This window comes from Bactrocera latifrons, unplaced genomic scaffold, assembly GCF_001853355.1.
Source record: "Bactrocera latifrons isolate USDA-ARS-PBARC rearing strain unplaced genomic scaffold, ASM185335v1 scaffold_1, whole genome shotgun sequence".
NCBI lineage: Eukaryota > Metazoa > Arthropoda > Insecta > Diptera > Tephritidae > Bactrocera > Bactrocera latifrons.
The window spans coordinates 2,134,561-2,160,966 of NW_017534407.1; the positions used below are offsets into that span (position 1 = coordinate 2,134,561).

Genomic DNA, 26,406 nt, shown 5'->3' on the forward strand with positions numbered 1-26,406 from the left:
GCCAATGCCGCTCAGAAATCAATTTTATGCTCATTGTGTTTTACGATATTCGTGGTTTGGTGCATCATAAATATTTACTGTAAGGACAGAAGGTGAATAAGGAGTTCCGTAGAACGTATTGAGGCGTTTGCGTGAGAACATCCGTCGAAAAAGTCTGGAATTGTGGGAAAACAATTCCTGGATTTTACACGATGACAAAGCACTGCTTAAAAAAAACAATTTTCATATTTATTCAATTATGGAATATTATTTTCTATAATATCCGAAAATGTATCTGGGATCCAAAGTTTTAATGATGACTTATGATCATGCTTAATGTATAATTGCAACGGAACCCTCCTCATTCCTTTCTGAAGTAGTTGATAATTTTGTTTACAAATAACATACAAAGAGAATTGAAATATTATGTTAGTGTTTCCAGAACTCTTGAATATTAGTTTCAAATTTCATCAAATAGCAGCATATTACCACAAAAGTATCAAATTTTTTTTTTATATTACATCGGCTCCATACTTGTAAAAGCCAACTTACATTTATACTGCTCAGGCAAAACCACTTTCATCTTCATCATTGCTCACTTGTTTATCTAATTGTTATTATTCCTATTTCATCAATCTATTATATCTTTGTCATTGTTCTCTTAATGTTTTGCAAAAAAAAGTTTTTCTTTCGTGTTTGTCATTTGGACTTTCATTTAAATATTTTAACAACTTCACTGCCTAATGAAACGCCAGCTGTTGTACAAATGCTGTTATGCAAATTTTCTTAAAAGTAAATTTCTTCAAATATGCGACAACTGCCTGCCTGCCACACATACATATATACCGACATAGACACTTATAGTCTTATTCAACTCTTTTTCTATTCGAATTTGAATTTCAGTCGATTGCCTACAGCACTTGCTGCTTGAAATGTTGAAATGAACTTGAGTTCACAGCACAGCTCAACTCGGCTCCGGCCGCCTCAGTGTCGGCAGTTTGGTTGACAAAATTCTATAGCAATTAAATGCAAAATTATTCACTTCGCCAGCTGTTTGCCAACTGGAAGCTAACCCATTTCTATATTCTGATAGATAACTGTATGTACAAACGCATGTATTTATTTACTAAGTTGTAGATCTTCAATTCATTAAGTTTATTCACATTTAATAAAGTAAATAAACGATTGATGTTTCTGAAATTGAATTATTTTTGTGGATTTAATTTTTTTTTTTTTGAATTTTTTCAGAGTACGCCTTACACTTTGAAGGATGGCAGTTGTAACGGCAGTGAGGTGACAACTTGGACTTCGACGGGGTTGCCACCTTCAACCGGCTACTATACGTACGATCCAACATTCGGTGCGTATGGGTAAGTGCAAGAGATAACAGAAAACTGTAAATAATAATAAAACACACAAAATATCTAAATTTGAGAAATCAGGTAAGTTCGGTTTCTCGAGTTGAGGTAATGTAAGGTATAGAATGATTCCCGTAACTTCAGTTCAAATTAATAATAAAGGAGAGGAAATAATAATATAAATCCACAGAGACTTCAAATCTAATGAGGAATGTTTATAACCTTTCGAACGAACATTCTTTGGTATTTATTTTTTAGGAATTAACTCTTTCAATTTAGTTCAATTTTCGACGACTCATTCGAGCATTTTGACTGGTAACTGGCGAACGACACCCATAATGGTTGAATGAATCGAAGGGAGATGGTTCGCATAGGTTTTAGACTTTATGTATCCCTATAGGAAAAAAACGAATGGTGTGATATCACACGATCTCGATGACCAATCGACCGTAGCAAAGCTTGAAATTATCTTCGCACCAAAGTGTTCTCTCAATAAATTATTTGATTGATGCGATGTGTGAGAGGTGGCGCCATCTTGTTGAAACCAAAATTTGTGAGCTTCAATTTCAGTTATCATTTTTGAAAAAAATATGGACCCATAATTCCACCGGAACGAGATCTTCTTGGAACTTTATTAGAGCCCAGAGAGCGAAGTAATGTCGCTTGGTCGAGCGGTTTCAGTTCGTGCTCAAACTGTTTTTTATATGCTTTCAATTTAAGATCTCGACGTTAAAGTCAAAGTCCAAGTCGTTCCATACGTCAGTCCGAGTTGCTGCGAACGGCGCCGAATTGACTCTCCGCCGTCTCGTGTACACTCTCAACTACGGCTGCTATATTTTCTTTACGGCATGCTGAAGGTGGTCTATTTGGTCGAATATTATCCAGTAATGATTTCTGGGTCTCCAAATGGCCGATAATGTTGGTATTCTCTTTGAAGTGGGCGTGGTTGTGTGCCGATTTTGTCAATTTCAGAGCAGTGGGAAATGGACTCCCTAGAGCGCTTACATTAAGTTTTTCGGAAGATGTTTTCGTCTTTCTAGATAAGCCCCCCAGGTCATTCTCCGTTTTTTAGAAGGTCCAACCTACTTTCTCGCACCTAGTTGGTGGGTTATCTAGTTCGTTTTCTATATTTGTTGGATCCCCACTAAAAGCCTTTATCCACTTTAGATAAAGGGAGTCTCATTTCATGGTCCCAATGTTGTCTTAATTACGAGACCTAGTAGAGAATTGACTCAAGCCAATTAAGGCAGTGCCTACAATGTAGACAGTCGTGAAGAAGGAGACGAATCAACCTTTGCAGTCCTCTGAATCCCATAACAGCCGTAAATTCTACACTGGCTTTTACGCTGCGTTTATTGTAAAACGAAATTTAATAGATCTGAGCGATATACATACTTACGATCAAATTTGACTCGGACTGTCACGAGCGGACATACAAATGATGGTATAAATACTAATCTAGGCATTTCTACCGATTCGATTCGATTTGCGTATGCAGTATATGGACCAGTTCGCATCATATTTGATCTTGGGTCTATGCTGTTATAGTATCATAACTAAACCTTTGGTAGCAATTAAATACATACAATTTCATTATTTGCCTAGAGTGAGACCAGAGGGTTCCTCTTCTCTGGCAGAATTAAAATTCAACATATTTTTTACCTTCCCGCTCCTTCGACACAAATTCAGCGCAAATTAACAGCAAATAAATCTTCGACAAATTCCGCAAATAACCGTGACTACCTGAAATCTGCGTTAAGCCCTTATTTCGTTGATTTCTAAATATAATTGAAGTACAACAATCTTGGCGAAGTTTTTGCAAAGTATGCTTACTTCTTCCCTTCATTCATATTGAACGAGGAACAGAATGTTAAATTAATTTCTAATCCCCACAATATATAGTGTGAATCGAACTTTGAACCGCACACAAACGCGCATACCAATGCAAACCCCCACACCACCAGCAGTCGATACAAGTCCGTCGCTCATAAAAGCCAACAAGTACAAGCATTATAATGTTTTTTACAGCTTGCTTGTCTACACATCAATACATAATACATACACATTGTACGCTGTATGTGTGTGTATGGTGTATGCGCAGTAAGTTCCTAAATTGCTGGCGAAATTCCGAACTTGTGAACTCGCTGCAATAAAAAGCGAAAATCGAGACGTGAGATAATTCCATCTGGGCCAAGCGCGCCAACTCATCCCACAGCGCTTAGAAGCTGCCAAGTTTCCAGCAGCCGTGCCACACCGCTTCCGGTTACTTTAAAAACGCCTGCTGTGCTGCGCTATGCTCTGTGCTGCGGCAGCTGCAAGCTGAATAGTTTCCCCACACGATGAGCCGAGCGTCGTGGCGTATGATGAACTTATAGTGGCACACTCACACACACACACCCGCTCGCCTGCCTTGGTTGGCTGCTTGCATGACTTTCGGGTTTCGTTGTTTATTTGTTGCGTTGTAATTTTGGCAGGCGGGCGCACTTAAAAATGCGTACGGCAACTGGCGCTGCCTCTTACGCCGCGCTGCCCTTCGATGCTTTTGACCGAAAAGTCAGCACACAGGCGGCGTCTAAAGCGAAGCACCAGAGCGACAGCAATTGAAACTTTGCCAGACGCAGCCGGCGAGCAAGCGGTTGGCAGCCAACAAAAGCCAAGAAAGCAAAAGTGGCCAGCTTTTGCGAAGTTTGCCGAGCAGCGACAGCAGACACGAAAACGCGTTTGGTTTTGCAAAGTCAATGTGCGAGTCACAAGTGGCGCGGCCCATTGTGTGCTGCTCTGAGACAATGAAATGTATGAGTGGTGAGCGCACGCACAGCCGGCTGAACTGAAAAGTTTAAAGTTTTTTCGCTGCGTCGCCGGAGGGTATTGTGCCTTAAATTGCCATTTTTTATTTTGTTGAATTCGTTTTAGATTGTACTAAAAAGCTTATTTTACAAGTTAGTTGTGGAAATTGTGACTTTTGTCTTAAATACAGTATGTAATTTATATTTTAAAGTTATTGCTTCTCAAATAAGGGACATTTTATAATATAATACAAGAGTTGAGAAACTAACATTAATTAAATACTTAACTTCAAAGAAATGTCACTTCCTTATACGAAGGTATTTATAGTTGGTTGAAGAGATTTGATTTGAAAAAATGTTTAAGAGTGGCGAAAACTATTTGTGTATATCAAATAATAATGCCTAGACGATTAATTTTCGTACTTTGCACAACTAGTGTTGACTCCGCTCCTATTTCTTATGAAATTAAGCAACGATTTAGCACGAATACAAGCTAAGTCAAATCAATGTAATTTATTTAGAATATAATTTTATTGCAAAGTGAAAGTCTGAAATATTTTTATTTTGGGAGTTTTCCCATCTAATAAGTGAACGCTCAGAACTGTATTTTTTTGGCCAGTATAATTTATCATTTATCAACATATGTATTATTTGAAGCAAATACTCCAGTTTTAGAAATATTGGCAGTACCTCTAATAAAAATACGACTCTATAAAAAACTGAGTTGAATTGTAAGGCTTATTTAGTTTCGTATTGCTTCCGAGTTTAATTTCACAATTAACCCTTAATTGTAATCAAATTTACAAAAACAAGGCTATGAATTAACAACACTGGTTAACAAGTTTTTAATTTTTTTCGTTTCATATGAAAATTGATATACAATTTTTAATGTACCTGTGCCACTAAAAAAAGTATGTGAATGGAAAAATATTGGCACGTCATTTTGTCTGGTGACAACAAACCAAACATTTTCTTGAAAAGTAAGAACATCCATATAGATAAATTAATAAATAATTTTGAAAAGATACTTATATTTTTCATGTATATTTGGTTTCAGGAAGGTTTTTCTTCTTCTTTATTGGCATAGACACCGCTTATGCGGTTATAGCCGATTTTACAATAGCGCGGCAGTTCAAGTACAGCCAGCTCCTTCTCCACCTGTTTTTTACCAGCTTTCCATTTAAATCGTAATGCTTAATGATCAAAATGGCTCTCATCCGAGGCTGTTTTCATCCTTTCATTGGGGGCGTTTTTTCGTGGCGGGTTGCAAACCCAGCGTATAACCCTGGGTAAGGATGTTTCCCCTTCTCACTTTAGCTCACCTTCAAACGAAAATTAATTAATTAATTAATAATAATCTTCTAGCATTCTTGCGGTCCAATCCTATTTGTAGCGCTTCTCCATTAATTAGATATCCTATGTAATCACTCAAATTTGCCGGAAAGAAATTCAGATGAGAGTCTATGTACTCACTTTTCCGGTTTGTAGTTTTCTAGACAATTTTGTAAAACGTTTCCAAATCATTTCCATTTAAATCAATTTGTGTCAATAAGTGTGGTTTTTTTGAAATTGATGCTTCATCACTTGAGTTACTATTTTCAGCCGCTGCATTGTGCTGGCTCAGATCAAGTTCTAGAGTAAAAGCCGGATTTTCTGATCGACTTAGAGGCTTTGACATATGCAGTGCGAATGTGGATAGTGTGTTTGAACTTGGTTATAATAAAATACTTTTAGCCTATCTAATTTCACGAAATTTTTCCAACTCAGGGACATACGTACTTATACTTTTTTGTAGTTTATTGATTTTACATAAATTAAGTTGTATACAATGTAGCAAAGAATAAGAAAGAAGTCATCGATTCGGAGAAGTTGATGTGCAGATGCAGAATTTCTGCCGTTACAACAGCAACAACATGTGCAGATGAGAAATTATGACAGTGTTTATACAGTGATATGTTCGGATTATTCTATTGGGTATATAACTATATAGATGAGCTTTTTTTCAAAATTTAAACTGCTGTAATATGTACCGAACTTGCAGTATTGCCGTTCTGTATTGACCGAAGGAAATGGTAGTGAGAAGAGGCAAAATCTGCGATATATGGCTTGTAAGTCAAGTCTTCGCAGCGGCTATTTTCTTCTTCTAACAGCGGACCTAGAGTTGTCATGTTGAAAAACTTATACCTCGTGTTGAGTAGCAAATTCCAGGAGTGTTTTGGTAATTCCTTGTTTCAATGCTCTAAATTGCTTTCGGTAGAGTTCTCCCTTAATAGTTTCTCAGAACATTAAAGCTCATAACACTGCTTGTGTTCCTTTGATGCCACAAAATGTAGAGCACTTTTTTGGTGTCATGCTACTGTGAACAAAAAATAGTAATTTCAATTTAAATTTTCCTAGGTTGATATGACTGTCAGTGATATCTCCAACAAATTGGACATTAAAATAATCATAAGTGTTTAGTATACGGTGGTCTTCGATGAGTGAAATTATTTAACACAGAACCTTCAGAATGTCAGGCCTTCAAAAACAGCGACGCGTTATTGTCTGTGAAACAATGCTTTCTGACTAGCATGATTCCATATAATGTATTATTACTGCCGAGGAGTCTTGGATCTGTATTTACAATCCAGAAACTGATGCTCTTCGAATGAATATGGTGGCAAAGGTGGGCCGAAATCGGAAATATCGCGTCAAAGCATTTCAAAAACAAAGACCAAGTTGACAGTTTTCTTATCATCGAGGTGTGGTATACTACAAATTCCTTCCGATTGGTCAAACTGCCAACAAGGAATACTATTTTGAGTTTTATGTGTTTACATAGAAAGAGGCCGGTATTATGTGCCGAAAACTCTTGGTTTTTACAACACAATAATCCACCGTCGCATACTGAATTGATTCTTTGTAAGATTTGCACCAAATTTTCAATCAATATAGTCCCACAACCACCGTATTCGTCTGATTTAGCTCCGTGTGACTTCTGGTTATTCAACAAGCTCAAACGACCGCTCCGGGGAAACCGTTTTGAGTAAATTTAATACATTATACGTGAATCACAACGCGCATTAAAGGCTATTCCGGAAATTGACTTTAACAATTGTTTCGTGAATTGGAAAAAGCGTTGACACAAGTGTATTAAGACTGTGAGAGGGACAATATAGATTATGAAGATTAAATTAAGAATTTTAAAATGATGAGTAAAGTCTTACTATTTTTTGCTATACATATACTTAGTACAAAATTCATCGAAACTTTGAGTGAATTTATACCACATACATATATCGGGCAATATGTGAGTTATTTCAATGATAATTAAAGGGCACGTTTTATAATTAACAGTATATTTTTGTGTCTAAAATAAATACAATTGTGCGAAACCTTGATGTAGCTCCAATAAAAGTAAAATCAGGATCGGAAATCCGGCTGACTTCACTCCCTATTATTGGTGATGGTATGTGAGGTACCTTAATGAAACCCAAGGAATATTTTTTTACTATGTGGCATTTATTGCATGTGGTGTTACCAAAAATAGATACAATCGGGTCTGTACTACCGCTAACTTCCACACACTACTTATTTATAATGATTTTCGCAAATCTTATTTCCCAGAAACTGGGAAATCATCAGTCAAACGACTTGTTTTGGCGTTCAAGCAGCATTTCTGACAAGTAAAATCGTCTTCCAACGTCTCATTACTTCAATTCATATGTAATTTTTTGCTATTGACTGCTTCCGGCAGCTTTGAAACAAATCAAAATAATGAAAAACATCTCCCCGCATTTCCTGACCCAAATTTCTATGAAATTTCACCAAAAAAATGAATGTTTAAACTTCAATTGAATGACTTATATTGAAAAGACGCTCAAGGCTTTCAAACGCATGTATATTGTATATGTTCGTTCTATTGAAACAATTGAAGAAGAACCAAACCACTGACAAATTGCAACACTTTCGCTATAGATCCATTAGTTATACAAGTATATAAATGTTTTTTTAACTTTAGATATTTGAGGGAACAGCGGTAACAAGGCTAATTGCATTAAAAATTGTTTCTCCGTTATAAAGTTGAAAACTCTGTACTATTTGCTATCCACCGTAGTTGCTGCAATTCACTTCACGTCATGTTTGAAGTGTGTATGTAAAAATAATTTCATAATTTAATGAAAAATAATAAAAATACAAACGAATTGAAATTTCTATTACATTAAATGAAATAAATTAATCCAGGAATAACTCAATGTTAGGATTAGTTTAATAATAGTTTATTCTCCATATTTTTATTCATTTATGGTTATTTTACTAATTTTGAAAATTGTTGAAACCTGACACTTTAACGGCAAATCAAACGTGCGAAATAACAATTTTATGTTGTTATGTGTTAAAGCTGTTTGAGTTCACTAATTTCGTTTTACAATAAAGGCGATTTAATTTTTTTTTTATTTCTGTTTGCTTAAAGGCAGAGAAAGTATTACAAGAGGTCTCGAATAAAATCATCAAAATTGTTTAAAATATCTTTAATTCGACTTAAGCGCTTTTATATTTGTTATATATATCAAGTATTTTGATCTTCCTCACCCTCATAAAATATTAGCACTCAATTTTTTTTCACACAATCAGAAATTTCATACCTCACTCGAAATACATTCACCACCTAAGGCAGCTGGTTTGATGCTCTGAAAACATTTAAACTAAATTTAAGCGTTTAAATTATTAATGTCTTTTATTTAGTTGATATTTGCTAAATTATATCACGTGCTCCAAATATGTCACACATTGAAAAGCCAAAGTGAACGCTTTTACCCAATTGTCCATGTCTGTATGTACATAAATTGCACGAACTAAATAAAGCGTTGCTGTAGCGCTTATGCATTAAAGTTCATGAAAGCACTTGCATTGCATTGCGGGCGGCCATTTTGATTTGTACTCATCACACCGACACATGGACAAGCCAACAACATTTGCCAAACTGCCCCTTGGCACACAATACAACTCTGCATGCAGACAACCGAAGGTAACGGTAACAACACCCCACAGCACTACTGCTCCATCTCTGCGTTTGTAACTGTACTTTGACACAAAATGGATTTCACCCGCAGCCGTGTTTGTTGTTGTTGGGATTTGTTAAAGTGTCAGTCTGTCATGCGGCTGGGGCTTTATGGATGCACAGGCGCATGTAAACACTCATTTGTAATTTACACATGTATACACCAAACAATACATATATAAAACTATATGTAAATATATATGTGTGTGTGTGTGTGCGTAAAGCGCAGAGGACAAGCGCTTGACAACAGGATACTGTTGATATTGTTGTCGGCTCATTCGGTGTCATCCTGTGCGTTTGTTGTTGCTGTTGCTATTGTTGTTACTCTACCACACACATACATACTTACACTCCTGGTTAACTATTATTGTCATTTAAATTGTTTGTTGCAATTGTTATTGCTACCATTGGCGGCTTACTTAATCGGCTGTCGTGCAGTTTTTTCTGAAATACTTTTGCACACGGCTTTTCTGCGTTTGCACGAGCACTCCCGTTATGTCTTGCACGCCACCTTTGGCCCACTCCAACGCCGTTCACTGACATCAGTTGCATCACATTACAATTTGTTGTTGTTGTAAACAGTGCAGTTGGTTTTTATTTAAATGTTAACAACAATGCCTGCCCGCATTTGCATATATCGATTTTTGTAATTTTTTTTTTTTCACCTCACCATTCTCCATTTAATCCGTTGCGTTAATATAGTGCTGCGCTGTTGTGTGTCTGTCATTCCATCTACTTTTTTATGCACTGCAATTCTTTAATTGTGAAAAAGTGTTTCAATTAAACTGTACGCTATTCATAGTCGCCGCTTAAGCGCATGTACATATGTATGTGTGTGTGTGCATACTATTTTATGTTTTTAAACTCACGCATTTCTTTCACCACGCATCGGTCTAAGTTAAATCCTTTTATGTGCTTTGATGTCGAATTTAACGCGTTTGGTTTGCCTATCGGCTGGTAATGCGTACGCTTTGCAGGATTAAATGCAATTCAATAGCCTTAAGTAAAACTTTTCTACCTGCAGCAAATACTTGTTTCTTCATCAAAGTTTTCTTTTGGTTAAAATATTGTTCGTAATTATTTATTATGAGTACTTAGTTAGCAACCGCGGAGTTAAAAACGATTATGGTCAAATATCGGATATTACAGTATATTACCATGAGCAAAAACTAGTAAGACTTTGTTCATGATCTTAAAATTCCTAAATTATTCCTCCAAATCTATAACGTCCCCCTCGAATTAAGCCCCCTTGATTCCAATAAACTTATGCCAACGTTATTCCCAATACACGTCTCAGATGTTTAAGTCAATTTCCGAAGCAGCCTTCAAGCCAAGCGATTCACGTTTAATGTTTTCAATTAATTCAAAACGGCTTCTCCGGGTCGGTCGTTTGAGTTTGCTGAAAAGCCAGAAGTCACGGTGTTTGTGACACGATATTGTTTGAAAATTTGGCGAAAGTCTCACAAAGAATCAATGCAGTATACGACGGTGGCTTACTGTGGTGCAAAAACCAATAGTTGTTGGCCCATAATTCTGGCCTATTTCTACGAAAAGCTTCGCGCACCCGACGCATGATATCCAAATAGAATTCCTTGTTGACAGTTTGGCCGGTCGGTAGGGATTTGGAGTGCATCACATCACGATAATCGAAGAAAGCTGTCAACATGACATTGATTTTTGACATTCCTTGACCTGGTATTTTTCGGCTTCGGGTCACCTTTTCCAAGATATTTGGCCGACTTATCCACTGCTTACGGGTCATAGGCCCAAGACTCATCATCAGTAATAATACGTTTCATGATATCCTGGTAGTCGGAAAGCATTGTCTAACAGAAGTTAATGCGACGCAGTTTTCGACATAATTTATTGATTTTGGAATTAATCGTGCTTTCACTTTTCTTAGGCCCAAATTATCTTTCAAAATGGTTTTCACTGATTCGTCTTATATTCCGATGATGCCAGTGAGATCTCTGACTGTTAAACGTCGATTTCCAAGCACCAATTCCTATACTTTATTGACGTGTTGTTCATCAGTTGCTGTTGAGCGTGGAAGTGGCTCGACGTCAAGGCGTTCACGACTGTCTTTGAATGATATGTAACAATCAAAAACACTTACTCGCGACAAAAAATTATCAGCAAGGGCCTAGTCCAACAATCTGAAGGTATCGGCACCAGAAGTTTRATTATTAATTTAATTTAATGGAACTTCTTTCATGAATAATTTCCTTCATCGCAAAAATCGCCGAAAATACTTTCTTCACTTGTTCAGGAAGACAAGCATATACTAAATACTAATGATTACTTTAATGTGAGATTTGGCGCAGATGCCACTGACAGTCATACCAACCTAAAAAAACGTTTGGATTTTCTCGCCAAAGTTATATTAGAAATCTTACTATTTTTTGCCCACAGTAGTATTTTTTAAATTTTTTTTTATTATTGAAGAAATTTCTTTGCTGGGTTATTCATGTTTATTTTTGCTGGAACAGTAGAAACTAGCTTTAGAAAAACGTTTTCCACTTTCGCAAAGGACCCCTATACAGGAAGCCTTCTCCGTTGATGGTTTTAGTTGAATTTTACACCAAATATGCCATTTTTGGTTTGCAAAAATCGAGTTTCGAATCAAAAAACTAGTAGGTCATTATAAAGGTATGGTATAACTTCGTGAAATATGAAAAATAGTCGATTTTTGTTTTTAATTTTACACCAGGTGAGTGTTTTAGTAAAGAATGCCATCCTTCTAATACAAAACTAGCATTCTCTCATAATGCATCCGATATTTTTTAAACCATAGTTAGCGTCATTTTGTAATAGAATATATGTAAACAACTGCGTACATTTGTGTATAATTATTAACATGTGTAAACTTTCCACGGAAAACAGCCTGTAACCAACTTCACATTGAGCCCCATGCCTCCTCCATACTTAGTGCAAATTGTGGCAACTGTCTATGCATTGTTGATCCACTCAGCGGCTCATCCCGTTGTCTGCTTTACCGTCTGCTATGGCTGTCTGCATACAGCAGCTAGTGGCAGCCGGAATTCAGCCAAGTTGAGTAGAGTTGAGTGAAGAGTATGCTAGAGAATCGGCACCACAATGTGCCGGCGGTTTGTCGTGGCGGCTTGTCCCGACTGTCAAGACGAGCTGATGTGTGTTGCAACGTTGCGATGATTGTGGATTTGTTCATAGAAGCTGTGCTGAGAACGAAACCTGCCAACGTGCACCGCACACCATCAACACCCAGACATAGCTCACGCGCTAGTGTGACACACACTGACACAGTCCTTTGTATGGACTTGTATATACGAAAATTACTTCCCAACATAATAAATGCAGCGCATATAGGAAGGATACTCGGGCGTCCTGCAAGCGATTCCAGGGATAAAAGGATGTAACACACATATATGCAAATGGAAGCTGTGGGTTGTTAAAGTGTGGGTATATGTGTGTGTGTGTGTGCCAATGCCAGTACGTGGCGGTCTAACAATATAAGGCGATACATAATGTGCATGCAACAGCGATGGCGGCGAGTTGCTTACATTGCCTGCACAGCTCTTGCCTGCCGATGTCGTAATCCTTGTTGGTTATCCTTGGTGTTGGTGTTGGTAGCGCCTGTCGGCTTTGTTTTAAATTTGATGTTGCAGATACGTGATATGTGATGTAACTACATGTGGTAAATGTTGCACACATATCCATGCAAAGTAGTTGTTATTACTACTATTGTTGTTGTTGTAGTCATCTAAATTTTCTTGCCATTGGCCAACTGTAGTGTGTTTCTATTATTGTTGTACTTGCGTCTAAGCATGTGCCTTTATTCCTAGTTTTATGCTGTTGTTGTTTTTGTATAGTATTACCATTGCAGCGTTGTTGTTTTTGTGGTTTTGGTACAAAAGCCGGCGACGACACTTGCATAGCTATGCTCCTCAACATCCTCATATACACCATCAATCTTTGGTTAGACTGTACCTACTGAGCTAGTGCCACCAAAGTGTTCTACTACAATAGCAAAAACAAAAGAATATATATTCGACGATTGTTGTTACTCTAAAAAAATATCAGCTGATGTCGATACTCTCTAAACTATTTTATTTGTGAAAACTTTTTCCAAATCTTCCAAATTATTAACTTCCTTTGGACACCCTGACAAGTTATAGGTTTTGATTCCTCACCTTGTTGAAACTGCTCTCGTTAAAGCAGAGTTGCTGAAGTGTACTTATATGTTAGTATGTCTGGTAAGCAAAGTGACCCGGGATGATAATAGTCACTACTTTGCAGACAACATCCTTGTGTCCTTAGGCCCTATCCGGCCGAAGCTGCATATTGTTCAAGGCGAACGTTAGATAATTTTAATGGCAAATAATTTGTTTTCAATTGAAACCGGCACAACAACAACAGCGAAAATAAAGGATTGAAGTAAAAATAATCCAAAAATATTAAGAATTTCTTTTAGTAAATACAATGTACGTTCCAAAGTAAACACTACTTTTTGAATCTAGCGCTCCCTGGTAGCGCCATCTATATGTTGACTGGTGCATTAGAATTTGCTATCTTTATGGATTGTCCAGTGAGAATTTCATAACATTTCATTGTCAGTTTGTTTGTGTTATCGGTGCGAAAATGAGTTTCGTACAAAGACCCAATATTTAATTTTATTTTAAAATTGGTAAAACTTTTACCGAAACATTTCAATTGATGCAACAAGTTTACAACGATGATTGCCTATCCCGTAGCAGAGTGCATGAGTGGTTTCAACGTTTTCAAATTGGTCGTGCGTGAAATGACGAGAACATGTGGGTCAATCAAAATCCGTGATCACCGGAAATTTCATCGAAACTGTGCGTGAATTCGTCAAAAATCAGCCGAAGTCATCATTGAAATTCATGAAAATGGAACTCAACATCTCCAAAACATCGATAAATCGCATTTTGACCGAACATTTAGATTTACGAAAGGTGTGTGCACGGTTTGTTCCGCACAAATTGATTGACGACCAAAATTTGCTCAGAAGCCAACATTTGATATACGCTTGTGCCCGATTATTTGACCAAAAATCACATTTTAACCATTAACCACTTCACGTATTCACCTGATATGGAATCGTACGACTTCTTCCTTTTCGGAAAAATGAATTTGCCCATGAAAGGAAAGCGTTATGCGGACGTAGAGGCCATTCAAAAGGCTTGCACCGGCATACTGGCGGCCATACCGGCCAACGAGCTAAAACACTCGTTCGACATGCGTTTGGATCGTGAAAAAAAGCTGTATTGAAGCAGAAGGAGACTATTTTGAATAAAATACATCGATTTTGCCGAAAAACCCATTTGTTCTGTTTGTATCGCACCTTGTAATCTGAGCCACGGAACAAGCATATCGGTTCATACACACGACTTTTCAGATTTATGTGAATCAGGGTCATCTAACGAGTAAATTTTTGGAAATATTGTCCAGTATGATTTTGTTTTTATCAGTATGAATATGGGAATATTACAATTTAGCAAAAATTGTGAGATTCTAAATTGCATTTTTATATTCATCAGTGGTTTTGGGAGAAAACAATGTTTTAAAAATGAAAATTCACAAAGGAAGTTCACTTAGTTTCCATTAGATTCCCAATTAGGCAACGGGATTATGAAATCAAGTTAAAATTTTTACGCTATGTCGGCATTGGCAGACATTTCTTAGACTCTATGACTATGTGTATGATCTTCTTCTTCTTTATTGACACCACTTAAGCGGTTATATTATATTTAAGTGTAAGACAGTTAAATTATTTTCCTGCCTTTTCAGTAGCCGTTGTTCATTTACTATGAATTCGCACTTTTTAGGTCTTTAGTATTTCTATACTCTTGCAAAATGTTGCTACAAAATATAATAGTTTTTTTTATCTAACAGTTACATGTATTACCTTAACATAATCGAGTTAGATACAGGGTCATATACATGACAAGAAGACTTGAAATCCAGGTAAAAGCCTCTCTGTCCGTCCGTCCATACAAGCTGTAATTTGGGAGAAATTGAGGTATCTCGATGAAACTTGATATGAATGTTTCTTAGTAAAATCAAAGTACCAGTTCGTAGATGGGCGTAATAATTCATTAATCATAATCATATAAAGTGGCACTTGTTTTAATGGTTTAATGTACATATCTATCAAACTGTTCAAGCCAAAATAACTAAATTGGCACAAGATAAATTTTAAGAATATAAAAACCCCTGCTGACAATGTGAAAACGAATAAAATCGGCCGATAGCCCCGCTCACACCCCATATACTTCCTTTTGCCTAGATAAACCTAATATAAAGTTTTTGGTTCAAATAAATAAAAAATCGAGCAAATACTACTTCGAACTCCTACATACTACATATATATAATAATATTCATTATTTTAAAAAGTTTTGTGCCGAATATGTCGATCAGTGAGTATTATTTATACATATATACAATTGCTTCAAATTAAGTACTCGGATATACTTGAGCAATGTCAAAATTAAGGCAATCAGCGCGTCCTTGCCTCCAAAACACCAATATAATGATTTCCATCTTATTTTATTGAAACTGTTTAGGCTGGTCAAAATTAGTGATATTTTAATGAAACTTGTCCATTTACAAGTTTTCTTAAAAATTGTCTATTTTTGTTTTAAAACTGCAACAGAAAACAATTTATCTATACCTTGACTCAAACCTCACACCTCTAATATAAAGAATTCCGACTCTCTGGTTCACGTTTTTAACACCAACTTTAAAAAAATTAGCAACTTCGGTTGAGTTTTTCTCATTTAGGGATGTTTTTAATATAAGTTTAGCTGACGCTAACTAAAAGTGGCAATAAAACTAGTCTAATTTGATTGCATTCGATATATGTAAGTCAAGAAGATTGCAAATTTTAATGTAATTTACTCACGATTTCATCAAATAATGGATATTTAAAAACAATTAAGGAATTGCTAAGTTCGGGTGTCACCGAACATTTTGTACTCTCGCATGAAAAGTTTCATCAAGATATCTCAATTTTTACTCAAGTTACAGCTTACACGGACGGATAGACAGACGACGGATTTCAACTCTACTCGTCACCTCAATCACTTTGGTATATATAACCCTATATCTGACTCTTTTAGTTTTAGGACTTACAAATAACCTTTATGTGAACAAAACTATAATACTCTCCTTAGCAACTGTGTTGCAAGAGTATAACAATACCATACCAGAGGGAGTTTTGCGGGCTTTGATTCCTGCAAACTGCAAGAGTATAAAATGTTCGGTTACACCCGTAATTAGCCCTTCCTTACTTGTTTTCTTTCACTCAGTTAGCCATGTTTGTTTATAGCCACTTTAAGTTAGTTATTTCAACGATTGTGTCGCACATTCTACTTTGCAGTCCCTTTTTGTCCTGCTGCTATAATACCATAAGTGTTATGCTCATAAGCTGAATGTTGCCTGCACAAGTGGTTACCAGTGTATTCGTATGTATATAAGATTGCTGCGAATTTAAATATTTATGACTTACTTTGATGGTATATAGCTTGGTGTGTTGGCAGCAAAGGATAAATGCACACAAATGTGTATCTACAAACCATCGTAAGCCACAGCTGATTAAAAGGCATGTATAAAATATATATWTTTTTTTTTTTAAGAAATTTCTTAAAGTCTAGAAGAATATGTGGCAGCATTGGTAAAACTCGATTTTGATTGGGAAATAATGCCTTAATCAATTTTTGTAAAAGCCATCTTTGATTTGTCATACCTTTACCTTCTTATTAGTTTCGTGCTTGTCTAAAATCTAATAAACTTAAAAAATTTCAGTTTGAGAATCTATTCTGACAGTAAGGAGAAAATATTCAAATTTTTTTTCACCAGTTTTTCTTTTTTTTATTATATATTATTGGTTCTAAAATCACACTTTAACCAAAATTATCTTTCGGAAATCGCAGACTAGACTAGGTTATGTGAGATTATACTGGTCGGCTGTCACATCATACATATACCTACTGGTCCTTAGTTATTCCACATGGAGGTTCAGCTTAATTTGAGTTGAAGTATTCGTCATACAGAACGTCAACAACTTTGGCGAACCGTAAGAGCGACTTAAAATCTAAGTGTGATACTTAATAATACCCATCGAACTGCGTTGCTTCTAGATATCTAAGAAGAGACGAGATCTATAGTATAAGCGTGAACAAAAACGTAGAAGGTGTTCCAGCGTCTCTCTAATGTCTACTTCCCTTCACTTTCTGCATGTATCGTAGTTATTTATACCCATTCGGCTCACATGTGATGACAGTAGTTTGTGGCTTTTTACTAGGCTAACAACCGGACAGGAGTATTTTCTAGATTGTGTGATTAAAAAGCATATATGTTTTCCTTCGGAGGTTTTACACCTGATTTTGGCGAAACTGTATGTCCTTAAGTATCTCAAATTTGAACTGTTCCATCTGTCAGCCCTTTCGGAGGTTTCATTGCCTATCGGTTTTGGTAATACCCGTATTTCCCTTACTGGTTCGGTAACCAGACAGACAGCACTTTTGGCAATCTCATCAGCTGTTCCGTTTCCCGAAATTCCTTTGATTGAAGCTGATTTTGTTCTCCACTGCAATGCCGATTGGCAAAAGGTTAAGTGACCTTTCCAGTGTAGCCGGTGCCTTTTATCCTATTATGCAGAGAATAGCAAGTCGCTGTAACCACTCCATCGGTTTTCTGTATGAACGGTGGTCTATTGGACCGATAATACCTGCGACCCACTGATATCTTCAGGTAGTTCTTCAACCCAAATGCGGCAATTTTACTTAGTTACATACCCATTGAATCAGTGGATTCTTCCAATCGACCTTATCGTAATATTTGCAATTCAAAGACAGTAAATATATGTTTCAATTACCAGTAAAACAAACTTTTCCATTACATTTACTGATCATTTCTTTACTCAATCATTTCTGTTGAAATTTCACACCAACCATTTCTGGTTATACTAATTATCTCTACAAAATTCCTTAAATTTCCACCTACATTAAATTTTCGAAGCCAACAAATGACCAAAAACACTTTGCTTTAGAATATATGGTATAACACCTTCTTATTTCAAAGGGTTTAAATGCCATTCTCTCTCCTTGTGTGCTTAGTGTGAGAGTTGTAGAATAGTTAGTTTAAATGCCAGACGCTTTGCACTGGCAACCACCGCTAAGTGAAATATCACTGGCGCGTGCTGTCTACTCCACATGTGTGCGTGATGTAGCTGTGGATGTGTGACATTGTAAATGCAAAAGTTGGCGACTATTCGGAGACCACAAATTGAAACTTTCACCAGCAATAAAATGGCGTGAAATGCACAACAAAGGCATTTAGTGCAACAAAACGAATGGAATTCGCGTTATTTCAACGGTTTTCAGGTTTTATTTGCTGACTTAGTTTTTTTCTTTTGTAAATTTAGTGCTTAATTTAAGTTTAAAGTAAATTTATGTCTAGTTATTGTAACATGCGGGTAAGCAACTATTTACGAATGTTCATCATACGCAATGGCGCCTACTAAAAGTATGATTTTTAATTACTAAATATAATGTTAATATCTAATATAAAGCTAAGTCAAGTCGACATTTTTGTTAAATATTAGTTTTTCAATTTTAATTTCATATTTTAATTAATTTACACGTAATATGTACTAGATACATTAGGGTGGGATAAAAATTACTACATACATAGTTAAACCTAATTGAAATTTGTTGGTATTTTTTCTCACTGCACCCGCACTTCTCTGCCTCGAAATACAGTAACAATAAAAAACTGACAATTAAGCGAAAAATATGAATTGCCTTGTTATTTGCTTTTTATTGCTCGGCTCACCCAGTTATTAGCTTATCGCCCAATTGTTTACTGTGCCACAAACAGAGCTGCATGCAACACCCGCCTGCGGTCATGGCCAAGTTAGTCTGTCGTCATGCAATAGCTGGCAGCATTGCCCGTTAAGTGTAAAATATTAATAGGCACTTTTTGTAAAATTTGTGTTAAAAATGTTTATGGTTTCATTTGTTACTTTATTTATTTGTGTGTGTTTTATTTGTAAATTTATATACAAGAGCCCATAGTTTGTATTCTATAATGTTAATTAATAATAATACACTTCACACATAAATCAGTTATCCATGCAAGAACTTAATTGTGACCGATTAGTTATATAAAGAGAGGTAGACAGACGGGCATGGCTAAATCGAATCAGCACGTCATGATAGTCATTTATGTGTATATTTTATTGGTTTGCCCTTTTTTTCTGGCTCTCACGAACTTCGCAGAAAACTTTTCTTTTTACGGTTTCTGTTGTGTATTTTAAAGTAGGGAGAGCATCAAAAGCCGGAGTGCGGTACTCCAATCCGCTAAACATATTCAACTCAAAACTCCGTACTCTCCTACGGAACTACCTGATAAGGTATTACTTCGTGGGAGTAATAAAGCATTTAAGTACCTTCTATTGCACGGATTGAGGAGGGACGCCTACTCTGCTCTATGTCTCAGTTTTGTCTTGATTGAGGCTGTCGCTCCGCTGACAGATTTCCAGTTCTCAGCGGACTGATACATGGGTGTCGTCAAATTTTCCACCATAAAACTAATACTGAGTGTAGCTTTAAGTTTTTCTCTTGTACTTAAAATACGAGGGCAATAAAAGAATACATGCTCAGTGATTTCAAAGCACTCTGAACAGGTCGGACATTTCGGGCTAATGTCGTGATGGAATCTGTACAGGTAGCTTCTAAAGGATCCATGTTATTTGGGTTAGGTGGAAATCCAGGTAACCATGTCGTCTGTTTATCCACGAATGGATATCCGATGTCAATCTGTGCTTATGTCAGGCATATGCTTTAATGCCTTTCAAGTGGATCCATATTGGAGGCGCATATAACACAACCGGCTTTGAATTAGTTTTACACACCATGGCTTCAATATGACAATAATAGCAACTAATTTAACAAATTGCATTTTACCATCACCCAAGAAATCTTACGAAGTTTTGGGCCTCTTATGTCTTTCTGCACAGGGTGTATCATTTGTGCTAGTACAGTTACGGAAAAATTTATCACATCAACACTTCATTGTTTAATATGGTGAGGCAGATTTTCTTTAACACTTATAAAGCTGTTGTTTTGAATCCACGGTGTTTTTCACAACTGGAAATACTGTGTAATCAAATATGCAAAAAGGCTTCAATTGTAAACGAAAATATGTCTAAGGTCAGCACTTTCTCTTGCAATGTGTATAGACTGATTACACGCTTCAACTTAGAGATGAGTAAATAATTAAGAATTGACATCACTAATACATGCTCATTATAAACTCTCACAGTGCAACAAAAGTTTAGAACTGAATCTCTTTGTATAGACATATTCGCACTCTAACTATTGTATACAGTACTAGCCAAGGAGAGCTGTGGAAGCATATATATTAGGCGTACGGGAGCCGATTTTACAAATTTTTAAAACTTATTATTCTAAGTCGAGTATTCTCCAACAAATATATTAATATATCCCTTTCACTAACGGATATATAGCATATGGTATAAAATCATTAGGAAAGACCATTTGAAAGACAAGTAGAGTAGTCAATTACATATGTGTGTATATTGTATATTTTGATAAATGCTTAACTTAACTATGTAAGCCACATAGCCGATATAATAAGAATTTTTTCGATTAAATTGATCCAGTCTTTTTTTAAATATTAAACTTTTCTATGCAAATATAAACACTTAAAGTATTCCACCTGTTGCTAAACTAGATGACTCTTGACGTGGCTATCACCTTATTTTTTCCATTTTATGTGGTGTTGTAGAGCTATTGTTATGGGCAAGCCTCGGCTGGTATGACCTTCAGCGCTTTCAGCGAAAATTGTTGTTTTTTTTCGTTTTGGGTCGCTTTTGGACGCTCTTAATTATTTCGACGTGATAAACCTACGTCTCGTCACCTCCTAATGATGCGTTGGCTGAATGGTGGATCTTTAGCTACGTTGTTTAGCATCTCTCTCTGTATTCCTGGGATTCTTGTTTCAAAAAATTCAAATATTTTCGCGGGAGTCTAGCATTGACAGGATTCACATCGAAAACATAACCAAAACAAAGTTTGTGGATTCGAACCTTAAGCGTTGTTGAGATTCTCTGCTATTTGTCTAATACAATGTCAATGATCAAGTGCTCACTCAATTATTCCCTAGTTGTAATTCCTTTTGAAACACAAAATTTCCAGCAAACTCGGTGATAACTTTTTTTTCCATAATAAAAATCTACAGACAAACTGTTTGCGTTTTAAACAGACTGTTGCCAAATACATACTAATGAACGAAGATTAAACTTCACTCAAACTCAAAAAAAATTCTACCAATCTAGAAAAAAAAGTATAACTATGGTCAAAAACTAGTAAGACTTTTTAATTTAAATTTCGAAATTATATTATTCAAATATTTTCGAGAACGCGTTGTCGACGAACCACGACCTATGATAAACACGTCAATAAATTAAGGGAATTGGTGATCTCACTGGCATTGTTGGAATATCGAAATATCAGTAAAATATTTTTGAGCAAAAGAAAAGTTTAAGAACGGTTGATTCCAAAATCACTAAATGTTTTCAGTGAAATAATGCTTGTTATGAAAAGAATTATTACTATTATTTGGTAGAATAAACTAAGAATTTTAAAATAATAAACAATTTCCTACTATTTTTTGCTCATAGAGCAGGTCTATTTTGTCAGAATCGCAATTTAATTAAGTAGTCCGTGTCAAAGGTATTCTCCAGCTCCGTAAAGCTTCTCTGATCAAAAAAATCCCTACGAAAAAGTATCTACAGAAATTATTTTGATTAAAGTGCGCTCCCAATTTCTTAACATCCAATTTCTGTTACATATGAAATGCCTTAAAATTTAATATTCCATTGAAATTTTAAGCAGGTATTTACCGATATTTAAAACTTAAACTCCGTTAGTCTGCTTTAGCCGAATTAATTTTAAAGCATGCCACATTCAAAAACTATAATAAATCAATCCTGTGCCATGGCAGCCCTTTTTGGCGAATTTACCGTTCTGCATTGATTTTTTTATTGTTGTATTTTCATTCTCTGAATTTTATTTCACTTTGAAATGCATTAAGTTACGTTTGAATTAACGTGGCTTTTATGTAAATAAACACACTCCATTTATTTTGCCACATTGGAAAAATTTAAATTTCAATTTAAATTACTCAACTCCTGCTCCAGCGCTTGGCGACGTTCAAGCGAGCAGATTTAACACATTCAGCGCAACGTACAAACACACATACACACTGGCATGCGTTAAAGTGCGGCGCACACATGTGGAGTTTAAAGCAGCGGCGATGGAAAATGAGCCGCCACAGAGTCGAGGTGTGTGCGAGACATACGTGGCCACAAGCATACATACTAAGTAGATGTGTATGTAGTTGTGTAAGTAATGTGGTATGAAGTAAAATCCATTGCAATGCGATGAATCCGTTCAAAATGCCGGTAATATATGCGTATGTGTTGTGGTTGTGTGCTTGTGATATATGAAACGGCGAACATGTGTGTGTGCGTTACGGCTTGTAAATATATAGTTCGAGCCATTGAAATCTATCCTGGACATTTATCCATGCTGCGCGCTATAGTCCTTCGCAGTGCCACCTGCGTGCCAGCCACTTAGCAATGCGAGCGAAAGGGTGCACGTGGGCGCCGTGTATTTGCGTTGCGTTCATATGTTGGTGTGAGTGCAAATGAGCAAAAAGTCTGCGATAAACCGAAAATGAGATGCGAATTCAAATACGCACACGGTCAGACTGACGAACTGCATGGAGCTGGGCATTTAAACGAACGCACAGACACACATATATACACTGGGGAGAAACTGCATCCACTCACATATACTAACATACGCTTGAATTTAACTTGCAGAGCTGTAAGGCAGAGGGTGAACAAATTGACTACCCAGTCAACAAATAATTTGAAGCGACTTTAAAAATTTGATGTTTAATAGATGTCTTCGATTCGCCATTTCTCTGGTTGTTAGTAAAAAAATTACATGATGAAAGCCCTAAGAAAAGTAGTGAGTTAAATTCGTCCCTAATAGTTTAATTATAATATATATATATAAAATATATACATACAACAAAAGTTACAATAACCAACTTCCCTTAAGACAAATCCTATAAGAACCCCTACCGACAGTGTGAAAATGGATGAAATTAGATTATAACCCCGCCTATTCCCCAAATAACGGATCTGATAAAAAAAATTTCAAACATTTATCGGGTAACCAAATGTGTAAGAGGCTTTATTTTTTATACCCAAGATGACAGAAGAGGGCTTTATAGGAGCCGATATGTAAATCAACCGCCAATCCTTCTATTAGGATAAAATTTTGCACAAATAGTGCGCTCAAAATAGGCCACCTCATGACCAAAATTTGTTCAACCGGAACTGTTAAAGACTAGAAATATCGATTATGATGAATCAAAGTTCCAATTTCAAACTTTTTATCGAACATATCGGTTAATCTGTGAAATATATTACAGAAATTCGGACAGAGTGCTGCCTAATAATAATGTATCCGCGTTTCATAGATAGGTTCAATCCAATCAGCACTTCGAATTCAAATTCGAATTTTCGAATTAGTCAATTTTGGTAGCCATTTGCGCCTAAACAGGGGACCCAGTTGACGCCAAAATTTTAATTCATGTAGCCATCCTTGTACGCGCTAACTAATTGCGGTGTAAACGAGTCACCGTTGGGGGCCACTAACAGCTAAACAGAGTGACCTAGGTAACGGCAAGAGCTTCGATTTCATATCGCATGTATCTTCAAATGTGCGAGCTCTTTTAATAAAATTGAGTTACTGTGTGTTTTTCTATTAATGGTGCATCTCTATGCCTAAAGTAGATAAAAGCGGATGAAAATGAGTTGTAGACCCCACATAGCTAACAAACCAAATGCACCTATATTATAGAAAACCAAAATGAATAGTTACAGCAACGATTCTTTAACACACACAGAAAGAACCATACCAACGCATAATGCATGCGTCCGAAGACCTTTTAGTGCAGAGTTGCATCACAAGCGTTGCCTGTTGTTTGAGCATCTGGTACAGTTTGTTCGATTCGCTGGAGAGTAACGCTGAGCAAATCGAAGATAGTTGTTATTAGGGCGCTCAATTACATTCAGTCTATGTAAGTCAAAGTTCTGTAAAAAGCACAGAATTTATTATAGAAAATAACATCAATTGTTTCAAATGGTTACCTTTCTATGCTCTCGCGTCGCAATTCTCATTTGAACTGCGTTTGTCTGCTCATGATAGATATAAGAGTTCTCAACTGTCGAAATCTAAAGGTGATCAGCTCAGAAGTAAATATCTTAAACCTATTTAGATTAAGAAGTACTTAGCAATAAATTTGTTTGCTAAGCAATTGCAAATATTATGGTATTTTAATCATATGATTAGCACTCTCAATACAGTCAAGAATTGGGTATCGGAAGCGGGTCTGGGATTGAATCCAGAGAAAACAGATCAGCTTACGTTCACAAGAAAGCATAAAACTCCTACATAGATTATAAATAGGACACAACTCTCCTTGATTGATCGCCCCAAAGACCTGAGGGTAGTCTTGGACAACAAACCGCTGTGGAAGCCAAATGTGGAAGAAAGAGTGAAAAAGGCACAACCTGTAAGCTCTCTCCTCTCTTACGCACTGATGCTACACGGCTATTGTAAGACCAATTCCACTCTACGGTGCAGTTGTATGGTGGAAATCCTCCTGCCGGATGCAGTATATTTAAAGCTGAGGTGTTGCTATTTCAAAAGCCAAGGAGCTGACCTTTGATGCACCTACCAGCAATTTCAAAGTCAACATGTACGTAAACATCCAAGCAGCAATCATGGCATTAACCTCGTATCACATTTCGATCAGAAGTGTCTTGGGACAGGAGTGGAATGTTGGTGGGTGGATGCCAGGTCACAGAGGCTATGAAAAAGTTGACGAGCTTTACATGAATGATTTACGACTAACACCCGAAAACGTGATCAACATTGGAAAATCCATGAATTGTCTTAAACGATGATCTGGACATAAATATAGTAAAGAAATTCAAAACACGATGGAATGAGTTACCAGGTTGCAAAACTTCAAGTCATGTGTAAAAAATGTTTACTGGCACTCGATACAAAGGACTATACTAGTATGATCGGAATACTAACTGGTCACTTTATGGTGGCGGCCAACGTCAGCAGAATGGGGCTGACAGATAGAGAAGACTGCGGAAAATGTCAAGAGCAAGACACCAGGGAAGCAATAGAGAAACTCTTATGCACTAGTTCCGCATTGGCAAGACAATGCTATGTGTATCTGGGGACGCCACAGTATGAGACACTGGAAAAGGTATTAAAAGAATCTGTTAAAATGAGTGTAAGAAGAAGCATCCTAAAAGACCTCGTATTTGAACTCCATCTGGTATCGCAAAGGACCAAAACTGGTCTATCCGTGGCTCGTTGGACTACCAGACTAACCTAAACTAATCATGAATAAATTGTGCTGGAATAAGAAGTTTGTGTATAATCATGACATAACCATTATGGTTCGTTTTGTTCAGAATTCGTTTTAGATAATTTTCGAAGTCAGAGTCTAAGCTATTAGAAAGATTACCTGCAAACAAAAAAACCTTTATTTACGAAAAACTTGTGCAATATTATTTATTTAGTTATTTATTTATTAAATGAAAAATAATAAAACAACTTACAGAGAGCACTAGCTGCCAGAACTTACGGCTGTTCAATATTATTATTCAAGGTATTTCTCATCTGAGGCTTCAACATGTATGATTTTCATCCCAAAAGAATCACACCGGTATGGGAGCCAAGAATGAATTATGTAAATTTTAGATATCCTGTTTTGATTTCAGCAGTATTTCAGTGAAGGCGCTCTGCACCGACCGGAATAAATGGTAGTCTGAAACGGCAAAAGCTGGACTATGAGGCGAGTGAGGTAAAATTTCCCAGCCGTGGTATTTGAGGTAATCTGATTACGAATTGAGTACAAACATTTTTGATCACGTACAAAGTGAGCTTTTGTTCTTGGTGCCAGTAAATGTTGTAGTTCAGCTTGGTCCTTGGGCAAGTGAAGGTCTCTTACTAGGTCGATTTCGCGATTAAGTACAGTCTTTGTTTTTGTTGTTTTCATGAAAGTAGGTAGCGTTCGTTTTTTCACTGTTCAGTTCTCCTTCAAAATCATATC

General features: G+C 36.5%; 1 protein-coding gene across 5 annotated transcripts in view; it reads left to right on the plus strand.

Moving 5' to 3' along the window:
* The window catches only part of LOC108965494 (homeobox protein araucan-like), a 101,451-nt gene that overhangs the window by 42,920 nt on the left and 32,125 nt on the right, over positions 1–26,406 (plus strand). For all 5 annotated transcript variants that reach the window (XR_001993109.1, XM_018927990.1, XM_018927975.1 and 2 more), the window contains exon 3: positions 1,228–1,349. Coding sequence is in view for 4 of the 5 variants with exons in the window: in XM_018927990.1 (XP_018783535.1) it covers positions 1,228–1,349 (122 nt within the window). In the remaining variant the exon portion in view is untranslated. The remainder of the gene's footprint in view (positions 1–1,227; positions 1,350–26,406) is intronic.